This window comes from Mustela erminea, chromosome 1 (assembly GCF_009829155.1).
Source record: "Mustela erminea isolate mMusErm1 chromosome 1, mMusErm1.Pri, whole genome shotgun sequence".
Taxonomy (NCBI): domain Eukaryota; kingdom Metazoa; phylum Chordata; class Mammalia; order Carnivora; family Mustelidae; genus Mustela; species Mustela erminea.
Window position 1 is genome coordinate 15,777,979 of NC_045614.1, and position 20,886 is coordinate 15,798,864.

At 47.2% G+C, this 20,886-nt stretch overlaps 1 protein-coding gene across 1 annotated transcript in view; it reads right to left on the reverse strand.

Annotated features, from left to right (window-relative positions):
• The window catches only part of CDCP1 (CUB domain containing protein 1), a 58,547-nt gene that overhangs the window by 27,220 nt on the left and 10,441 nt on the right, over positions 1-20,886 (reverse strand). Inside the window, exon 2 of the mRNA XM_032317309.1 lies at positions 1,060-1,278. Coding sequence (XP_032173200.1) covers positions 1,060-1,278 — 219 coding nt within the window. The remainder of the gene's footprint in view (positions 1-1,059; positions 1,279-20,886) is intronic.

Below are 20,886 nucleotides of genomic sequence, written 5' to 3' on the forward strand. Positions count from 1 at the left end.
TTTGAGTATGGCTTTGATGGGATCCCAAATCATGTTCTCTTTGATCTTACTACATCTAGGCTACTAGTCGGCATGCCCACCTTAAAGCAATTAGGAAGTTCTACATTTAATTCTCTCTGCCTGGTGCTTCTATCTTGTGTCAATCTCCTTCCCATCCCAAGTTCAAATGATGAAGAATAACAAGAGTCCCACATAGCTGCAGTTTGTTACCTTGTGTGTCAAACATTTTTCGGCCATTAGTTTATCTCACCCTCAAAAGAGCCCTGCTGGTTGGTACGTTGACTCTTATTTTATAGAAGAAAACACCAAATCACAAAACAGTGAAGTGACTCATTTAAAGCCACGTGATGAGCTCACATGATCAGCAGCCTGAAGCTTGAAGCCAGACCCAGCTCCCTTAGCCTCAAAGCTGCTGTTTTCCCCACTGTGCCTCTTGGACTCACCTCCCCAGCCTTACGTACCCAGCTGTCCAATATCTTTCCCTTCCTTCCTCCCTTCTTTCCTTTCTTTCTTTTAAGATTTTTACAGTAACCTCTATACCCAATGTGGGACTCGACCCTACAATCCCAAGATCAAGAGTCTCGAACTCCATCGATGGGCCACCCAGGGGTCCCTCCAATTTCTTTGCCTTCCCGCTCCCTTGCTTTCTGCTCCTTGTCAGCAAAATTTTTAGCTTAGAATTTAATTAGTTTAAATCTGAATTAAATTAGCTTTCAAGCTTTAGTTCAAACACTTTAAACTTAGCACATCTGCTGGAGCATTCCAGACCTGAAGGAAGATCTATAGCTCTGTCAAGAAACAGTGTGGCACAATGCTCTGCAGAGAACGTGGGTTCTTGCCCTGCTTCTACTTAATAGCTATGCTATCTTAGGCAAGTCACTGTCTTTGTGAGTTTCTCCTAGAGCTATTTTGGGGCTTCAACAATGTAACCTGTGTAAAGGGCTGAGAACCACCAGCAGCCACATTACAGCTAAAAAGTGTGAGTTTCAGCATTAGAGGCATTTCCCCCGTCCCAAAAACAGTGGCAGGGAGGCCAAACATTGGTGAGTGTGTACTTACCAATATTCTTCTGGATCTCAATGACAAAGTGCTTCTCTGGGTCATGGCAGGTGAAGAAAAAGACCTCTTTTTCTCCAGATTTAATGGTCAATGAGGTTTTATGTTTTTTAGAACTACTGATGTAACAGGGCTTCAGTGGCAGGGGTCCCAGGGGTGAGGTCCCAGGCTTTATGAAAACCGTAATGCCACTTCCGTGCGGCAGGGCAATCTCAGAAACTCCTGGAGGAGGAAAGAAAAATGGAGTGAGCAGGATGATTTATTTAGGTCTCCCAAATTTTTGCTGTCCCCTTCCGATGGTGCAGGAAGTATGCTCTCTTTGACATCTTTGTTCCCTCCCTCCAGGTCTGAGAAGGGGTGCGGGGGGTGATGTAATATGACAGTGATGTCCTTACCAATGAGTAAGAAGATGCCGGTTGCTGGTGGGGTATTGACACGCGTCTCGTTTGCTTGATGAATTTTTCTAAAACTTAAAAACACTAGACCACAGCCTAGATGTTTCGAGCAGTATGTGTTCATACCCCATCTGTGCAGCATTAGTAATCAGAGGAACTGCCACACCCTGTCTCCATATTGACTGTAGACCAAAGTCCACGTACAGAAACTGTCTTCCTCTCCGGGGACGTATTTGTTTGCAAAGAGCTGCTGTCTCCCGACCCGAGCGCTTCACAGGCCCAGTATATATACACACGCAATAGTGGAGGCCAGGGAAAAATTTTTTAAAAAGATTTTATTTATTTATTTGAGAGAGAGAGAGAGAGAGCGCTTGCATGAGTAGGGGGGAGGGGCCAAGGGAGAGGGAGAAGCAGGCTCCCCGCTGAGCAGGGAGTCCCATGTGGGGCTCTATCCAAGGACCCTGAGCTCATGACCTGAGCCGAAGACAGATGCTTAACCAATTGGGCCACCCAGGTGCCCCTAACAATGTATTTTTTAAAATCAACTTTATTGAGATATAATTTATATACATTAAAAAGGGCCCACTCATTTTAAGTGTCTTTTCTTTTTCATTTTAAGTGTTTTAACAAACGTATGTACACATGACCACCACAACAGTCAAGGTATAAAAAATCTTCATCCCTTCTAGATGTTCCTTTCATGTCCCTTTATAGTAACCTCAGCTTCTGGTCCCAGAGAACTCTCCATTGCCTGATCCAGACCTTCATTTAAACAGAATCCTACAGCATGTTCTCTTTTGTACCTGGTTACTTTGCTCAACGTGTTTGGGAGTTTACTCCGTGTTCGTGTTCCCGCAGGGATTCATAATGTGTTTCTTTTTATTGCTGAGTGATATTCTGTTGCCTGTATCAACTCCTGTTTATCTATCCACACACTTGTTGAGGGACATTTGAGTGCTTTCCAGTTTTTTTATTTTTAAAGATTCTATTTATTCATTTGACACAGAGAGCGAAGGAGGCAGAGGGAGCACAAGCAGGGGGAGAGGCAGAGGGAGAGGGAGATGCAGATTCCCCGGTGAGCAGGGAGCCAGAAGTGGGGCTCGATCCCAGGATCCTGGAATCATGACCTGAGCCAAAGGCAGACACTTAACCATCTGAGCCATCCAGGTGCCTCTGCTTTCCAGTTTTTTGTTTTTTTTTTTTAAGATTTTATTTATTTATTTGACAGAGATCACAAGTAGGCAGAGAGGCAGGCAGAGAGAGAGAGGAGAAAGCAGGCTCCCTGCAGAACAGAGAGCCCGATGTGGGGCTCGATCCCAGGTCCCTGGGATCATGACCTGAGCTGAAGGCAGAGGCTTTAACCCACTGAGCCACCCAGGCGCCCCTGCTTTCCAGTTTTTGACCAGCCACGTGTTTTCATTTGATCAAAACTGCTAGCTGCCATGAGAGTTGTGTGTTTTCCCTCCCACAAGAAGGTATGAGTGCACTGTGTTTCCTAGGCTAGCCGCTGTGTGTGATCACATGTTGGGACTTTTGTCAACCTCCTCTGGCACCTCTCCCCTACCTTGTTCACTCTGCTCTAGGCTGGCCAGCCGCAGCTCTTTTTACAGTAGTGGAAATTGAACCCTCAATCTGTGATAATAAACTGCAAACATTTTCTCTGTTTTATCAGGAAGACCTTTACCCTCTTTGAGCCTCTGTTCCTTCATTTGTAAAATGAGGGGGTTGGGCTAGAATAATTCTACGTTTCTGGCCAGCTCCGAGTCTATGATCATCCGTACCTAAGGAAGAAGTGACTTTGCCACTTTGTCAGCATTCCTGACCCACACATGGCTTGGAATGCTGGCGCCCCAGCTCAGCTGCCTTCCCAACTTGGCTCTCAAGTCGGCTTAAGTTTGCATTTTTTGGAGCAAAATGTCTAAATCTCTCCAACTTCAGCTTGTACCCCCACTCTCTGGTTTGGTTACTGTGCTTGGGCCTCCTTTGTCTTCTTGAATACACTACCCTCGTTCACATCCCCAGGGCCTTTGCACATGCTGGTTCTGATTTCTAAAAACGCTCTTTCTTTAGCAACAGCTGGGTTCTTTTTGGTATTCCTGTCTCAGCTGAAAGGTCACCTCAGAGCAGCCTTCCCTGACCAGCTCCCTAAATTGTTCCCTTCACCTCCCATTCCCAGTCTTTCTGCTTTTTGTCCCTCCCTGCTCTATTCTTTTTTTTTTTTTTTAAAGATTTTATTTATTTATTTGATAGAGAGACAGCAAGAGAAGGAACACAAGCAGGGGGAGTGGGGGAGGGAGAAGCAGGCTTCCTGCTGAGCAGTGAGCCTGTTGTGGAGCTCCATCCCAGGACCCCAGGATCATGACCTGAGCCAGAGGCAGACGCTTAACCACTGAGCCACCCAGGCGCCCCTGTTGAGGTCTTTGACTGAGACCACTGTGTTACGTGTTCATTTGTTCTTGCTGCCCATGATCAGAATGTGAGCACCCGCCTACATTATGACAACAGGAATTGCCCTGCCTTTTTCCATGGTAGGTTCAGGATCTAGGCAGTGCTGAAAGCCTATGTGGAGGCAGAAGGCAGGAGCCTCTCAGGGGCTCCAGTGAAAACTCTCATCTCCATATTCTTGCCTGGCTGTCTTTGGAAGTATCTCACAGACATACCATCACCCCCGGATTTCAGTCTGGGCTAATCAATCTTGGTGGGAACCCGGGGCTCTGAGCTTCTTAATTAACAGTTTCAGAGAGAGAGAAGACACTCTCTGAGGCAGAAGCTTATTTACTCCAGTGCTTCATCTTCAAGCAGCGTAGCCATGTAAAATCTTCAGAGAGAGAGAGAGCGCGCATGTGCTGGAGGCCCAGGGGTTCTTGAAGACATCAGATTAAAATGAAGCTAGACCTGGTGTTTAGAAACCCAGTTATCAGACTGATATCCAAGTGGTGTATGTTAACCTTGTGTTCTTTTCCTGCAATCATCAAAAGGTCTTACCACGCTATCTGCAAAAAATTCTTGGAACACCCAGTTTTGGAAAGCGTGGTATGCGCCTTCGTGGCCTCCAACTCCGGGTCTCTCGCGGGGCTAGGTCACTGTCACAGGAAGTGGTGTTGTCTCAGGACTGTAGCCGGGCTAGTGAGGTTGCCCGTTTCTTCTCTACCATTTTTTTTTTTTTTTAAGATTTTATTTATTCATTTGAGAGAGAGAGAGACAGAGAGAGCACAAGCAGGGGGAGAGGCAGAGGAAGAGGGAGAAGCAGACTCTTGGCTGAGCTGGGAGCCCTATGTGGGGCTTGATCCCAGGACACAGGGATCATGACCTGAGCCTCCCAGGTGCCCCTGCTTATTGTTATTTTAATAAAGTGTTAGATCCGAAGCAGATCAGCAGTTGTCTGCCCAGAGAGGTGGGGGCAGGGGTTGGAGCCTTTGTAGGACCCGAGAACCATTCTGAATCTTGACCATGGAGGGGATTATACATTGTATCCAGATGCCAAAATTCATCGCCTACACACTTAAAATTGGTGAAGTTGATTATATGTAAGTTATGCCTTAATAAACAAAAAAGAGGGAAAAACTTGTGTTAGGAAGATTGTGTTTCTGCACAAAGCAGGCACTTAATAAATGAAACAGAGTAGTCACGAGCATAGTTAAAATATGGTTTAATAATATTTTGGGGTGGGTCTTGTTTCTCTCATGGTATAGGTAATATTTTCAAATATCTTTAAATGAGATTTCGGGAACAAGACTAATCTCGCCACGACGCCTCCCCCCAGTTTTTCCCTCGTGCTTGGAGGCAGGTTGGTACCTACAACTAATTCTGGGTATGTGACAATCTGTTCTACAGCAAAGAAAAATGGATGATCCTTTTTAGAAAAAAAAGCTTTTGTTTTAGAATCTTTGAAATCCTGTATTCATTCCATAAACAGTGGGTTCATAATATGTTCTAGGGGACCAGACCTGGTGCAAATGATTTAACAGCAAAAACTGCTGGAGTCCCTGCCCCCAGGTAGTTAATAGTCCCGACCAGGGGATCCTTTTTTTTTTTTTTTTTTTAAAGATTTATTTATTTATTTATTTGCTTGAAAGAGAGCAGGGGAGGGGCAGAAGGAGAGAGAGAGAGAATCCCAAGCAGATTCCCTACTGAGCATAGGGCCCCACACGAGGCTTGATCCCACGACCCTGGGCTGAAATAAAAAGAGTTAGATGCTCAACCAACTGAGCCACCCAGGTGCCTCCGTTTCTAAATGGTCTCTGGAGGGCTTCAAGAACGATGAAGTCCTGAGGTCCGGAACGCCCACCCTGGAACCTGGGAATCTGTATTGGAAACACTTTGTTTTGTCTGGGCTGGGAGGTAGGGATTCACTTTTACTATTTTTTCCCATATGGAAAGCCAACTGTCCCAACTCGTTATTGAACACCACAATCCTTCCTCCACGCATCGCTAATGTTAACTGGTATTTATATTTTTTATTTTGGATCGAAATAACCCAGATTTTCATTCTAACTTGTTTTGCAAATCAAGAAGATGAAACGTTGAAAGGGAGCAACGGCTCACTTCAGATGAGCGTACTTTTATCATCTCATCGTGTTCCTCTTGTTCTGCCTTCCTGGCCGCCAGCCCAGCACATTCTGCTGCCCAGCCACGGTTCATAGCTCTCCTTCAGTACCTGGGACTGGAGAATCCCCACTCTCTTCCCAGCACATCACCCAGAGAAAACACATGCGCAGTAAAGCCCAGGCTCAGCAACTTTTATAAATCAGTAAAGATCGATTTGCCTGATGTTTCCTGGGGTCACAGTCAAGGACAAATCTCGCATCGGACTGCTCCCCTCATCCTCAATGATGCATATATTTGCATAGATTAGCAGAGGGGTCAGTTGGGGAGTGAGAGGCTAATTATCCAACCATGGACATACTTGGATTCTGGACTCCCCTTCCCCACCTTGCCCCAGCTCTACCACTCAGTAGCAGAGAGACCCTCATTGCTTGAGTAAAATAACTTACAACTCATCACAGAGGCTCCGAGCGTCAGAAAGACATGTTGCTTGCACATTTTCCTCTTCTACACTCACCATCATTAATCATACCCTGAAACTGGAAATCCCAACACTGGAATAAATCTCAGCTGCCCACTACCACCACGGCCAACCCCCACGGGGTCAGCTTAACAAATGCACTGTTAAAGAAAGTGGTTGGGTGTTTTCTCCTTCAGCATCTCTTGCTTTTGCCTCCCCAGGAGTCTGGTATTCCTCTGGTGTCATATTTTGGAAGATCAATTACCCGGGTTCACAGAAACTCAGACAACGCTCCAGATTCTAGTGTGATTTCGAGGTCTTCCAGGTGGAAAGAAATCCAAGCCAAGCCTCGCGGAAGCAGCGCGTCGGCTCCTGGGCTCTGTGGGCTCGGGCAGGCTCCCAGGCTCTGAGCTGCTGCTCATGAATCACATTTCTCTTCTTCACTCTCCTGCCTTCCGACCTCTCCTTATTAGGACAACTTTGCTAGTTTCTGCCTCACCAGTGGCTTCTCAGGCGGGAATTTCCAATTGTTTTAATCACCATTCATTATTCACCATTCATTAATCACCGGATCACAGGATATCCTACACACGTCCCTATTATTTCTTCTCCCTGTCATGCTATTTCTTTTCAAGGGAAGCACACGCAAGGAAAAGAAACTCAAAGAAGGGGATTCTACCAGACACGCACTGGGAAGTTATCTGGCCCCGGTTTGCCAAGTAAAGTTCAAAAGACCGACACACGTGATTCAAACATTCTTAGATGGGCCAGAAGCAGCTGCCTCGATTCTGGGTGTGGTTCCCTGGGGGGCTTGGCTTCCAGTCAGTCTCCATCCACCAAAGACGGACCAAGCAGCTTCCAGCAGGACCTGGGCCCAGCCTGGACACCAGGAGACGTTTATTAAGATGAATAATGCTCTGCAGGAGAGCCCAGGATGTCTCGGGAGACAGAACGCAGAAGCCAAGTGGTATAATCGTGAATCAGCGCGGCTGATCTAGTCACAGCCTGCGTGGGAGTCAGATTCCAAAGCAAATCTATACGGGGAAGAAGTCCTGGCCAAAGCAGCCCCGTCTTTTCTTAGGAAGAGGTCTCACTGCACGTCAACATCCCTCTCTCAAGTCCACCGGCCAAGGCTGCCGTTGCTCATCCGTGGAGTGGATCCCTGCATTTCGGGTTAAGCACCAAAGTAGTGATTGGATTTTAGGCGCCAGGTTTGCAAAAATACATTTTGTTAAATTCTGGGTGATCCTTCAGAGCATGGGATGCTCAGACCATGAGAGCCCGAGGAAGTGACACGAGAGGGGACGGTGCTTCAGCGGTCAATGTCACAGCCACCCTGGGGGGACACTCACAACGCTTGTATGAGCTCTCCTGCTTTTAGTCCCTGCGGGAAGTGGTTGCTGTACTTGTGTAAGCTGAGTAGTACATTTGCCTGTCTGCCCACCAGACGCCACCTGAGAGTCAGCGACTTGAAGGCACCAAGGAGGGTTGAGGTACTCTAAGACACAGAGGGTCCGCTATTAACTGTCTAGGGGTGGTGGTCAAGGAAGGCTTCACATAGGAGGCATAACTTAAGACGGGTCTTGAAAAACAGATAGGAGTTTGCCAGCCGGGGCTAGTGAGATGCGTGTTAGGAAGGCTAGGTGGAGGGAACAGCAGGTGCAAAGTACAGAGGTATTGATGAAAGTGGCTCCCCATGGAGCCACTCCATGGAGTTGCTTTGGCTGGAAGGCAAGGAACATGTGGTAGAAGAGGCTAGAGACAGAGGCAGGGGACGGGCTGGGAAGGGGCATGGTTGTGGGCATGGCGTTTGGCTCCCTACTCCAGGAACCAGCATAACTTAGCAGCTTTGCATAATGGTTAAGAGCTTGGATTCTAGAATCTGCCTGCTTGGGATCAATTCCTGGCTGCACTGCTCACCAGCTGTATCTCCTTGGGCAAATTCCTTAGCTTCTCTGTGCATCATTTCCCTCCCCTGCAAATGGGGATAAGACTGGCATTGTTGTAAGGACTAAAGGAGTAAACACCTATGAAGCTGCTTAGAACGGTGCCAGGTAGCGATCAAGGTTACCTGTTATTATTGCTGATCGAGTAAAGCCCAGGGCTGGGTGGGGATGAGGGGGAGGGAGGTACTCCCTGGGGCCTTGACTCTCAGGGTTATGCAAGCGTGGAGGCCTCCTTAGCTCTTCCATGCCTTCCCTGCCCTGGCTCGGCCCTATCCACTGCTTATCAAAGCCTTTCTATTTGTGTTGACTCATGGGACTCCGGCAACCCTTTGCAGCTCAGAGATGTGACCTTACTTCCTCATGTTTGCTGAGCACGAGAAGCAGAGGGGGCATTCTGGTTTCACCCCAGCACCCTTGCACTGGCCACTCTCCCGGGTCCTACACCGGGCTGCCCTCTAAGAAGCTGCCAAGGTCAAGTCACCAGAAGGGGAGGAAGTGCCGCTGTTGTTAGGAGGTGCATAGAGTTTCTGATTGACACCAGGGGCTGGGCATCACCACCAATATAACCCACTTAATAGGGTCCCCTATGGGGACACAGTGCCGGACTGTCACACCACCAGATTCAGAGCCTGCGGGCAGAGGAGGGACACCGGTTTAGACACCCTAAGTCCATCTGGCATCAGCTCAGCCGGGTCTGTTTACATCCTGGTGAGCTGAAGGGAAAGTCTTACCAATGGCAGGGAGTCACCCATCTTACTACCTGGGAAGAAGTAATTGCTCACATTCACATAAAACAGAACAGGACACAAGTTGTTGTTTCAGGAACTAATCTGTCTCCCTTGCCTGAGAAGCTTCTAGAATCTAGGCACTGGGCATGCTTCCATCACAATTACAACGAACATCCAATGAGCGGTCTGTATGTGGAGACTCCATGCTTGTATTTGGCAAAAGTATTTCTAAATCCCATCACCATCCCATAGAGTGAGCTCTAATGTGAGTGCTCATTTTGCAAACGAAGGAGTTGAGGCTCTAAGAGCTTAAGAATTGTGTCCAGGCGTATATGGTTAGTAAGAGGCCGGGCCAGGTCCTGTGTCCAAGCAGTTAGATGCCAGGACCCAGAAGGACAGACGATCCTTCTGCAGAGCTGGCCCCACCCAAGGAGCCCCATACTCAGCAGGAACTTCATGATGAGAACGGTTTACTCTCACTGCCGATCCATCAGGACAGAATATAATGTCCTAGCTGCTATCTCCAGGATATCAACAGGCAAAGATGTTTGTTTAAAATGGCTAAATAGTTACCCTGCACTTACTGAAATCGTTCATCATGTCAAAATAATCTGCAACTGTCGCTTGAATTTGAGCTTAAGATTTATACCTCCCTGGAATTTGTGAGATGTTTGGGATGTGGTTCCTTTTTTTGTGCATCTTTTTGGACAGCTCCCAGCGCCAGGAAGGGAAATTGACATGTTTAGGTGCTAACGGTTCTTCTGCAGCTTGACGGGGTCTGCCTGGGCTTGTAGGATGAGTGGGATGTGGCTAAGCGGGTGGCAAAGGAAGAGGAGCCATGTTTCTGGTAGAGCATGCCGGGAATCAAGAGCTAGGGCCAGGTCTTGGTGGGAGGTCCTGTGGAAGTCCTGACTCATGGGCCCATTTCTCAAGTCTACCGTTAGTGAGACTCAAGAGGCAACAATCAGACCTCAGTTGAGCAGAATCCCCCAAATCCCCATCTACCGAAATTCCTTCTCGTTTAGCTGGAGTGGCTGCATCTCAGCCCGCGTTTGGCTTGGCAGGGAATGCCTGCACCCAGATAAAGACCCTCACCTGTTCTTCTTCATTGGCGTGGACATCAAGCAGGACCTGATAAAACATACCAACACCTCCCACCACCACCTTGTCCCCTCTTCCACGCCACCTGCCTCCCTCCCCGGATTGGCTGGAGCAAAGCAGCCTGCTGCAGGACAAAGGGATGTGGAATGATGGCCACCCACAAGGCAGCCCCATGAAGACGCTGGGGCAAGTGCGGTGATTAGGACCGGGTGGGGGATGCTTCAGGCTACTGTTGGAAGTCTGGAGGAAGAGGTGGATAACGGGACAGGTGACCATTCTCCAGCTCCAAATAGCACGGGCACCTCCCAGCTGAGGATCCTGGGCCACAGGTTGCCATAAGAACTTGCCCGCCGTGCTTAAGAGGTTACAGGTTCTCCAAAGGTAAGGGTCCAACTTTAAGCTCATGTGCTAAACACTGCAGCGATCAGCTAATCTAGCTGCAAGGCCTGGACATTGACCACAGTTAAAAATAAAAAGCCTGGGGATGAATAAGTGTCACCTCCCACCAGGGAAAGGGGGTGGGGTGGGGACTGTGACACAGGCATGCACTGGGGAGGTCAGGGAAGGGAAGAAGGCAGACACAATGGTGGAGGAAGGGCCAAAGACAACTTGCTGTTGCAGTTTCGATGAAGGCGGATTCTGGCCACCGGACGCAAGGTAATGATGGGCTGCTGTCCAGCATCAAAGAAGAACAAGGCTGGGCCCGCCTTCCCGAGTCACATCTGGGGATTTCAGGGTTCCAAGGATATCACGTTCCCATCCACTCAGTGAAAGAGACCCATGGTTTGCTTTAAAATTGTTTACCATTTTCATGGCTCTGGGAGCAATCCTAGAGGACATGGTAACCTAAAGTTCAAAGGGCAATGTTAAAAACAACTTGTGAGGAGTCCTAGTCAATCCAACTTTTTGGAACAGTTGATCCGAGCAGGGGACTGTTACTTCCATTCATTTCCTGCTCTTAATCCCCAAACTCTTCAGGAAAGAAACTGATGCGCACTGATGCAAGTTGTTTATTTTCTAAAGTAACCGAACGATTCTCTGAGGGGGACACTAGCAAGGAACGGTCTGTAGGGCTGGTGTTCTGAATTATTTCTCTAACGCGGTGATGGGTGTGCATATCCAAACCCTTCGTCTGTATCCTTCCCTTTTATGATCAAAGAAAACACACCTTATTAGAGATGCATGTTAGAGACCCACAACCAGGCTGCCGACTGTCCAGGCCAGAGTCTGGACCAAATGGTTTCATCGTTGTATAAATCTCTCTGGGACTGTGGCCAACCCAAAACGCGTACTTTTCACATATCACTCCAGACTGAATCGAAATGCACTGGGTAAAGGAATGATTTCAAAGAGGGCCGCAGAGGAAGAAAAAAATTGCATCGTAATAGACTTTGAAGGTGGGACTTGGAGAATTAAACAACAAACATAACTCAGCTGATGACCGCTGTGAATAATTCATGATATGCTAACATGCCATAAGGCTGGCTTAAATCACATTTACATTTTATGAAATGTTAAAAAGATTCGTTTTGTCAAGACCCTGAAGTGTGAGTTACCAGGACCGTGAAAGTCGCTAAAGATCACAAGGATGGGTGGGGGAAGGATCAAAGGAGCAGATCATAAAACCCATCTGTATGCGCGCTCACAGACATACACGGGACAGCGGGCTCAGAGTTCCCTTTTCCCCACTGCTAAACGTTTAGAAGCTGCTGGATCTCCAATTTCTTTAATGTTCCAGCCCTAGAGTATTTTGTTCCAGAGGCCCCGCCTTGCCAATAGAGATGAGCTGTTCAGGTTTTTTGGATACAAAGTTAACAGGGAGATGTTTGCACAAGAATCCACACAGGAAAGACTACTGCTGTAGGATTCCATTGTATCAAGTTCCAGAAGATAAAACCAATCTTAGATTCCCGAACAGTGATCGCCTGGGAGACAGGTATTAACTAAGGAAGGGGGAAGAAGAGAAACTCTGGGGTACTGGAAGGAGACACACACACACACACACACACACACACACACACGTATAAATGTGTATGTATATACATATGGTAAATGTAGCAAGCTGCATACTCAACATTTATGTATTTTCTTGTATGCCTCAATAAAACAATTTTTAGAACTCAAAAGAAAAAAAAAAAAGGATATTTGAAACTTGCCCTGATGAGAGGCTCAAACCCCTTTTTCGGTCCTTCCCGGAACATGCCAAGCCCATTCTGGGTCCCACTTCGTGCCTGCAGGGTGCTGGGCACAGGGGTTCGACCACGAAAGTTTCAAAGTCTCTGTCCTCCAGGTCCTTGGCTCTTGGAGACACTCACACTTCTGGCTACAACCATAGTTTGCTCTGCTCTGAAGAAGGAAGACAAGAGCCGGTTTGGTCTCGGATTGAAGCCTGAACGTGTGGGGAGTCAGGTTTGTAGGACCCTGCCGAGGGGCACTGTGGGGTGTGGCAGGGCTTCCTCCAAGGACAGGGTTAGAAGCAGGTCCGCTGGCAGGTACATTTACAAAGCAAGCCTTGGTATCATAAGGCGTTTCACTGATTTTTTTCTTAATTGTGGTAAAAAGAAAAAAATGGAAGAGACGACTCATCCTTCCACTACCCACAAATAGACACTCCAAACATTTTCCCCCCATTAAAAAAATCGTGGTAAAGTATACATAATAGAAACTTTACCACGGTAATCATTTTTAAGTGTACTGTTCAGTGGCCTTAGGTATAATTATGTTATTCTGCGACAACTGTCACCATCTATCTCCAGAACTTCCCCATCTTTCCAAATTGAAACTCTGTCTCCATTAAATACCAAGTCTCAGTTTCCCTCCCTCAGCCCCTGGCCCGCCATTCTACTTTGCCTCTGGGAATCTGGCTCCTCTAGGGACCTCATATAAGGTATTCCGTATTTGTTCTTTTGTGTCTTAATTGCACAGGGTATCAAGTCAGTGTGCTTCACTTCTAAACCCGAGAATCACTAACCACTGATTTCAATAACAACCCCAAATCGAGCAAAATGACACACAGGCTCCAATTCATATGTACACAATATTCGCCTTGGGAGAAGGGGGGGAGAAATATTTCTTTACATGAAAAATGATGTCAATAACTAGAAAACTCAAAAGATGGCAAAAGGGTATGAAAAAGAAGCAGGAGCATTTCTTTGCAAAGTGGTCACTCAGCCTGCTAGCTACCAGCTGGGCTCCGCCACCTTGACCTTCTCTGTGCTACAGACCCAACGATGGGCCATGGTGACCAAGCATTCTGACAGGCCTGCATTCCTTGGCGATTAGGGCCAAGAGACAAGAAAACTCTCTTATTTGTCTGAACGTAAGCCACGAATTGGTTAAAGTGAAATAAGTTTAGTTTAAATGGGTTTTTCCAGGGTGCCTGGGCAGCTCAGTCAGTTGAGAGGGTACCTACGCCTCAGGTCATGATCTCAGCATCTTGGGATCGAGTCCCACGTTGGGCTCCTTGCTTAGCGGGGAGCCTGCTTCTCTCTCTGCCTCTGCCACTCCCCCTGCTTGTGCTCTCTCTCTCTCTCTGACAAATAAAGTAATAAAATCTTTTAAAAAATAAAATAAAATAAAATGGTTTTTTCTAGAAAGTTATACGAGCCCCTTTCCACCTTATTATTCACTGTCCCTCAAAGTTTATGTTAAGAGATGGAGTTCAGAGAGCAATGGGGAAATGTTTCATTATTAAAACACCTACTTAAAACACCTACTTTTGATTTAGTTCAAACCTGCGGCTTTGAAGAGCTGCTCCAGAGGGGGCAGGGAGGGGCACAGGGGAGAAGATTCTATTAAGGCCTGACCTGTGCTAGGGGCCACACAAGTCTTGTCTCCGTCACTCAGCCCGATGTGAGTAACACTCCCTCCTCATGCACTAAGTCTCTCCAGTCATCCCTGGGGCCATGGTTGGCTGCGCTGCTTGGGAAAAGCCATCTTACTTCCTTAAGGCATAGGGTTTTCATCTGTACTATTTGGCCCCAAACATTAACTACTCAGGAGATGGCCACCATCACACCTCCATCCCCCCACGGGACCTCTGAACCCTGTGGTGGGCAGAATTTCAAGATGACCCCAAAGACCCACACCCTATATGTTCTCCTCCACTTCAGAGTGGGAGGGGCTCTGAATATGATTGGATATCACGTGATCAGGTGGTGTTGTAGGGTCAGATCAACGTTATCCTGGTGGGCCTGACCTCATCAGTTGAGTCCCCCTAAAAGAGTCTGGGCTTTTCCTGGAGAAGGAGAATTGAAGTGTGAAAGGAATTCTCTGTAGCTTGTTTTCAAGATGGAGGGGGCCACATGGCCAGGAGCGTGGGTGTGGGAAGCTAACTGCTGTGAGCAGGCACAGCTTTCAGCTATTGAGGAAAGAGGGGATCCCAGACTTACGGCCACAAAGACCTGAATTCTGCGACAACCATGTGAGCTTAGAAGAACACCAGAGCACAGCCCGGCCAACGTCTTGATTTTAGCCTAGGGAGACGGAGCAGAGAAACTACCCACATCATATCTGGACTCCTGACCTACAGAACTGTAAGCTAATTAATGGGTGTTGTTGTAAGCCACTAAATTTGTGATAATTTATGTTATGCAGCAGTAGAAAACTAGTATAGAACTTGTAACCAGATGGGGTACCAGGCAGGACCTGCTGAGCTGCTCAAGAAAAGAGGTTTGGATAAGTATACAGTGTTGTCTAGGACGTGGATCCTTCCTTTTTCTTCTTTTTTAAAGATCTGTTTATTTAACAGATTGGGGGGGAAGGGCAGAGGGAGAGAAGCAGACTCCACTAAGTGCGGAGCCTGATATGGGGCTCGATCTCGCAATGCTTAGATCAGGACCTGAGTGGAAGTCAAGAGGTAGATGCTTAACTGACTGAGTCACCCAGGCTCCCTAGAGCCTGCCCTTCAGAGCTGAGATACCATTATGGTGTTATATCAAGTGGACAGCTTTTCTGGAAGTGTACATCCACGAGGATGTTTAAACTCATTGTATTCACTGTAAAACTTCAGTGTCCAGATGCTGGAAGGTTCTGGGGAGGGTGGTGGAGGAGTGTGTCAGAGGGAAGCTGATGCTGGGATCGAGAGAGCTCACGGCTGGTCATCTCACCTGGCCCTGTGGGCAGAGTGAGAGCAAGGAGAGGGTCCTCAGATGAAAACCAGATGTCAGAGAGAAAGAGAGCCAGTGAGAAGCCTGGCCTTACTACCCCAAGAGCCCAGAAGTGTTAGGCTGTGTAGGGGTTGGCCAGAGCTGGGGGCTGGTGGGAGGTGGCCTCCAGGAATGATGGCCAGTACCTACCATCCCCACATGTTTGGCATCTGCCACATGCCAGGTACTTTCTACACATATCCTTTAGGCAAACTGTTCACAATCACAGCTGGGGAGATGCACAGGGAAGATTCAAACCCAGGACTGCCTGACTCTGGAGCCCACGCATGGCTGCTACTCCAAGATGGCCACCCTCAAGGTCATAGGCTGCTGGGCAGCCGTGACCAAAGCATTCGCTCCAACCGTGGCTGGGAGGGAGCTTCTTCAGTGTGTAACACCACCACCAACACAGAGAGGAGTATCATGTTTGCTTTTCCAACATCCACTCCGAGTATCAATGCTGCCCTTTGCCCTAGTGCAGAGGCCTCAGGACCGTACACTGTGCTCTGGAGGGAGGCAGGAACTTAGTCATCTAAAACAAGCCTGCATGCCTAGTTTGAGCCCCTCTCTTGGCTCATCATCTTGCCCCCACAGAGCCTTGATCCCAACCCTCCTCATGAACAACAAGTCCTGGTTGATCCCAACCCTCCTCATGAACAACAAGTCCTGGGCAAGGGATGATGTCTGCTCCACCTCCCATCTCTGATGTCCTCACCACCTCCTCTCCTACCTTGATTCCTGATGCTCCAGCAGCGATCTACACTCTAGAGGATGACCACCAGCTGACTCACCCCTCACTCCACTCTTGCCCCAACCAAAAGGACCGACAGCAGCATTTGCAACCAGGGGATGTCAGCCTTCACCAAGTGGAGCTGAGAGAGGGGTGCAATGGTCTTTGGGGGTCCATAGGTCTACCAGTTTCTTAACTGCAAAGGCCCAAACTCTTGGTTACTCAGGGGGACATAACCGGGAAGGGTGGGTGATCAACCTGGCAAGAGCCAGGGCAGCCAACTGGGAACACATCCTTCTATTTGAATCTCTTGTTTTAGGGATTAGGGATCAGTACCGCTTGCTGTTATTCATGTTTCCGACATTCTTAAAGGGCAGGGGGGTGTCAACCCACACAGCCTGACTTGGACAATAAGTCTCCAAATGAAGCTCTCTCAAACGACCACAGGCCAGGTCAACAAAGCGATTTCTCTGGCAAACCAGGTAGCCCCAAGTAAAATGGGTCAGCAGAAGAAGGTGGTGCATTCCAGGAAATCTTTGGGGTCAGACAGACACATACTTTCCTCACCCACAGGGGCTAGGACAGCTCCCAAGGGTTGTTATGTCAATGAAGAGGGCCATTAGAGAATACATGACATCAGAGTGTGGTGATTATGGGAGATGTTATATCAACAAGATCAACCATTATGGAAGATGTCACTGAGGAGGGCCACTAAAGAAGAACGGTTGTTATGGAAGGTGTTATGTCCATGAGGATGGATGCTGCAGAAGATATTGACATGGAAAGTCTTAAGTCCACAAGGATGGGTATTACAGGGGTTCAACCACCATGGAACAAGTGACATCAACAAGGACGATCATATTGGCACCTGGGCAGTGCCAGTATTGGGACTAGCCAGTGATCTCAAGGCCATGACGCTAAAAATTCAGGAAGATAAAAAACAAGGTTGGTGGACCAAGAATGCCGAGATGAGGGTTTTGAGGAGCCTGGCCCCAGAGCCCATCGTGTTGGCAGGTGAAAGAAAGAAGCAGAGAGAAGAGACTGTGGCTTCGAGCACTTTCCTTTTCATGAACCATATTCCTTCTTTACAGTAGGAGTTGGTCCTACGGCTAAGTGCTACTATCAAGGAAGAGGAGGATGGGAACAAAACCAACTAGAAAATCCCAGTGCAATGAGGCATTTGCTCCTCATTCAAGTACATTCTGTTGAATGTGAGGGCGATCTGGCTGCGACATCTGTCACCCCACTGATCGCCAGGGTTGATTCGGCTGATCTGGCTGGCTTAGGCGGGTGTCCCCTTCCTCCCTCACCGCTCCATGTGCGTCCCTCCCGAAGCTGCGTGCTCGGTCGAAGAGGAGAGGACCGTTCTTCGGTCAAGGGTATACGAGTAGCTGCGCCCCCCTGCTAGAACCTCCAAACAAACTCTCAAGCACATTCTGTTTATATTATTATATTATTATAGTTGGTCTCCAGTTATGAATCATATTGAAGGATCACTACTTGTTTTAAGTTTTTATTTAAATTTCAATTAGTCAACAGAGTGTAATATTAGTTTCAGGTGTACAACAGAGTGGTTCAACACGTTCATATAATACCCAGTGCTCACCAGAACTGCACTCCTTAATCCCCATCACCTGCTTCCCCCATCCCTCAGCCCACCTCCCCTCTGGTAACCAGCAGTTTATTCTCTATAGTTGAGTCTGTTTCTTGGTTTGTCTCTTTCTCTCTTTCCTCTGTCTCTGCATGTTTGTTTTGGGTTTTAAATTCCACATAGGAAGGAGATCATATGGTAATTGTCTTTCTCTGATTGACTTATTTCACTTAGCATAGTACCCTCTAGCTCCATCAGTGTGGTTTCAAATGGCAAGATTTCATTCTTTTTTATGACCGAGTAATATTTCATTGTGTGCATGTGCATGTCTGTGTGTATGGTATATATAGGTATTAGATAGATAAATAGGATGTGGTATAAATATGTGTATCTGTATATGTATATACTACATCTTCTTTATCCATTCATCAATTAATGGAGACTGGAGTTCCTTCCATGATTTGGCTGTTTTAGATAATGCTGCCATAAACAGCAGGGTGTGTGTATCCCTTTGAATTAGTACTTTGGTATTCTTTGGGTAAATACCTAGTAGTATGATTGTTGGATCCTAGGGTAGTTCTATTTTTAACATTTTGCAGAACCGCCATACCGTTTCTGAGTGGCTACCCCAGTTTGCATTCCCAGCAGTGTAAGAGGGTTCCCCTTTCTCTGCATCCTTGCCAACCACCTGTGGTTTCTTGTGGCTTTGATTTTAGCCATTCTGACAGGTGTAAGGTGAGATCTCATTGTGGTTTTGATTTACATTTCCCTGATGATGAGTGATGCTGGGCATCTTTTTGTGTTGGCCATCTGGATGTTGAAGAATCACCCTTAAATACAATTTTCCAGGTAGTGGATCACTTAGCAAGTCATCTTTTCAGAGATGGTGGGAAAATGCTCTGGAAATCTCGGAAAAACACTGTGGGATTATTGGTCATGAATGACGGAGCCACACTTCCAACCCAGAGTCTTCCTCACGGTTTGTTATGATGTCCCACAACATCTCAGACACCGGAACACCTTGTCCGCCTCATTCTCTTTTCCTGCCTATGAAAGCTGGTCTCCATCCCCAACCTTTACTGTAGTTATTATACATATATCTTTAAAAAAATTATTTGACAGGCAGAGATCACAAGTAGGCAGAAAAAGAGAGAGGGGGGTGGGAAGCAGGCTCCCCGCTGAGCAGAGAGCCCAATGCGGGCCTTGATCCCAGGGCCCTGAGATCATGACCTGAGCTGAAGGCAGAGGCTTAACCCACTGAGCCACCCAGGCGCCCTCCATATATCTTTTGAGCGTACTTATTACATTGGACAGTGTTTCAAACTCATGCTTTCAGGTACCAGGCAGGCAATGTAAACGAGAAAGGCCAACATAGGACATTGGTTGAATCAGAGGTGCATGCTTTACTAAATCCTTTGTAATTCAGCGCCCCCCCACAAAACACACCAAACAGAACTGTACCAAGGCCTCTAGGTCTCTAATTTGTAGCCCCCAGGGTACATGTTTGAATCCCTTCTGGATGGTAAGTCCCTGGAGAGTGAGGGACTAGGGTTTCCTACCTCTGTATGTCAACCGCCTAGCACAGGGGGCCTCCAAGGTCTGTGGAATGGATGGGATTTATTACCTAATGGCCTAAGACTGTGCCAGATCCTTCAAAGACTTCCTAGGCAAAAATCAAATTCCCTAAGCCTGCGCAGTGCTGGGCTCTAAGAGTGGACAAGGGGAGAGAAGGAGCAATTTGCTCTTCAAGAAAAGTCGCTCTGTGTGGAGAAGGCAGCTTTGGTTGTGATTTCCCCAATTCCTAGTGACTTCATACATCTATTCTGGTCCTTCTATACAACCAAATTCTTTTTTTTTTTTTTTTTAAGATTTTATTTATTTATTTGACAGAGAGAGATCACAAGTAGGCAGAGAGGCAGACAGAGAGAGGAGGAAGCAGGCTCCCCACTGAGCAGAGAGCCCGATGCGGGACTCGATCCCAGGACCCTGAGATCATGACCTGAGCCGAAGGCAGCGGCTTAACCCACTGAGCCACCCAGGCGCCCCTATACAACCAAATTCTTACGGAAAGCAACTGCAGACTTTCTGAAGTCAGTATTTACATTCACAAAACCCTTTTTTAAACAAAACTATTGACTGCTACACTCATATTTGGCTTTGAAAAAAATTTTTCTAACTTAAGACCATTTTTAAGGCAAAACTTTGGTGCTACAAGGCAAATTAACGGTTGTGCAGGGACTAATGGCCAAGGGCTCTGGAGTAACTTTGTAGAGTGGTGGGAAAGTTCAATCAGGCATTTGACAAGACTCATTGAATAGTGCCATTGAGATCGTTGAATCTTGTGGTCTGTATATCTTAGCTTAATAAAGCTGAAAATATTTTACATTTAGATAAATAATACATGAAGCACACAGTAAAAAAATGAGTTTTGAAAAGTCTTAATTTTACCGTGAACTGGGGGGTTTTGTTAGGGGGCAACCAGTGATCCTGCTTTTTGTGTATCCTTACACAGGTAATTTCTGAATATATAAGTTTATATCTATATGCCACACTGATGTTATTTTATTTCCGTTCCTTTTGCCAACAGGCAATGTGCTTTACTCACTATTGTGAACCATACATTTTCCTGTCTGTAATATATCTTGGGGGTCCCTCCACATCTGTGCACTGAAAGTAACCCTTAGATAACCTTAAATGGCCATGTAGCATTCTGCTGCTGAGATGTACCATAATCTCTTTAATCAGCCTTCTAATGACGGACATTTGGGTTGTCTCCAGTTCCCAGGACATGTAGCAGAAGATGGGGCTTCCAGGTGCCAGTGGGACACACCTTCCTTAGGTCTCAGGTTCTACGCTAGAACTTGGATTGTATTTCCCCACACAGGCACAGACCAGGGAAGCTGGAAGGTGTGGATGTGAGTGTTCGGCTGTACTGGGTGGTGATGGGCTTCTGAAAGGTGACCTAAGCACGGCTTACAATTTGAAAAACGTCTTCTATGTTCGGACAAGTTGAGAACTTGCTCCCCACTGATTTAGCCTCAAGCTGAAGTGCCTGATAAGATTGTCAGCAACTTCTAAGCCAGTTGGGTAACCCTCCTTGATCTCTCGGAGGGGATTAAAGGGAGGGGCAGGGGGTCCAGCTCTGCTTCCGTGGCTTGGCACGTTCCAGCCCAGTCTCTGTGTATGA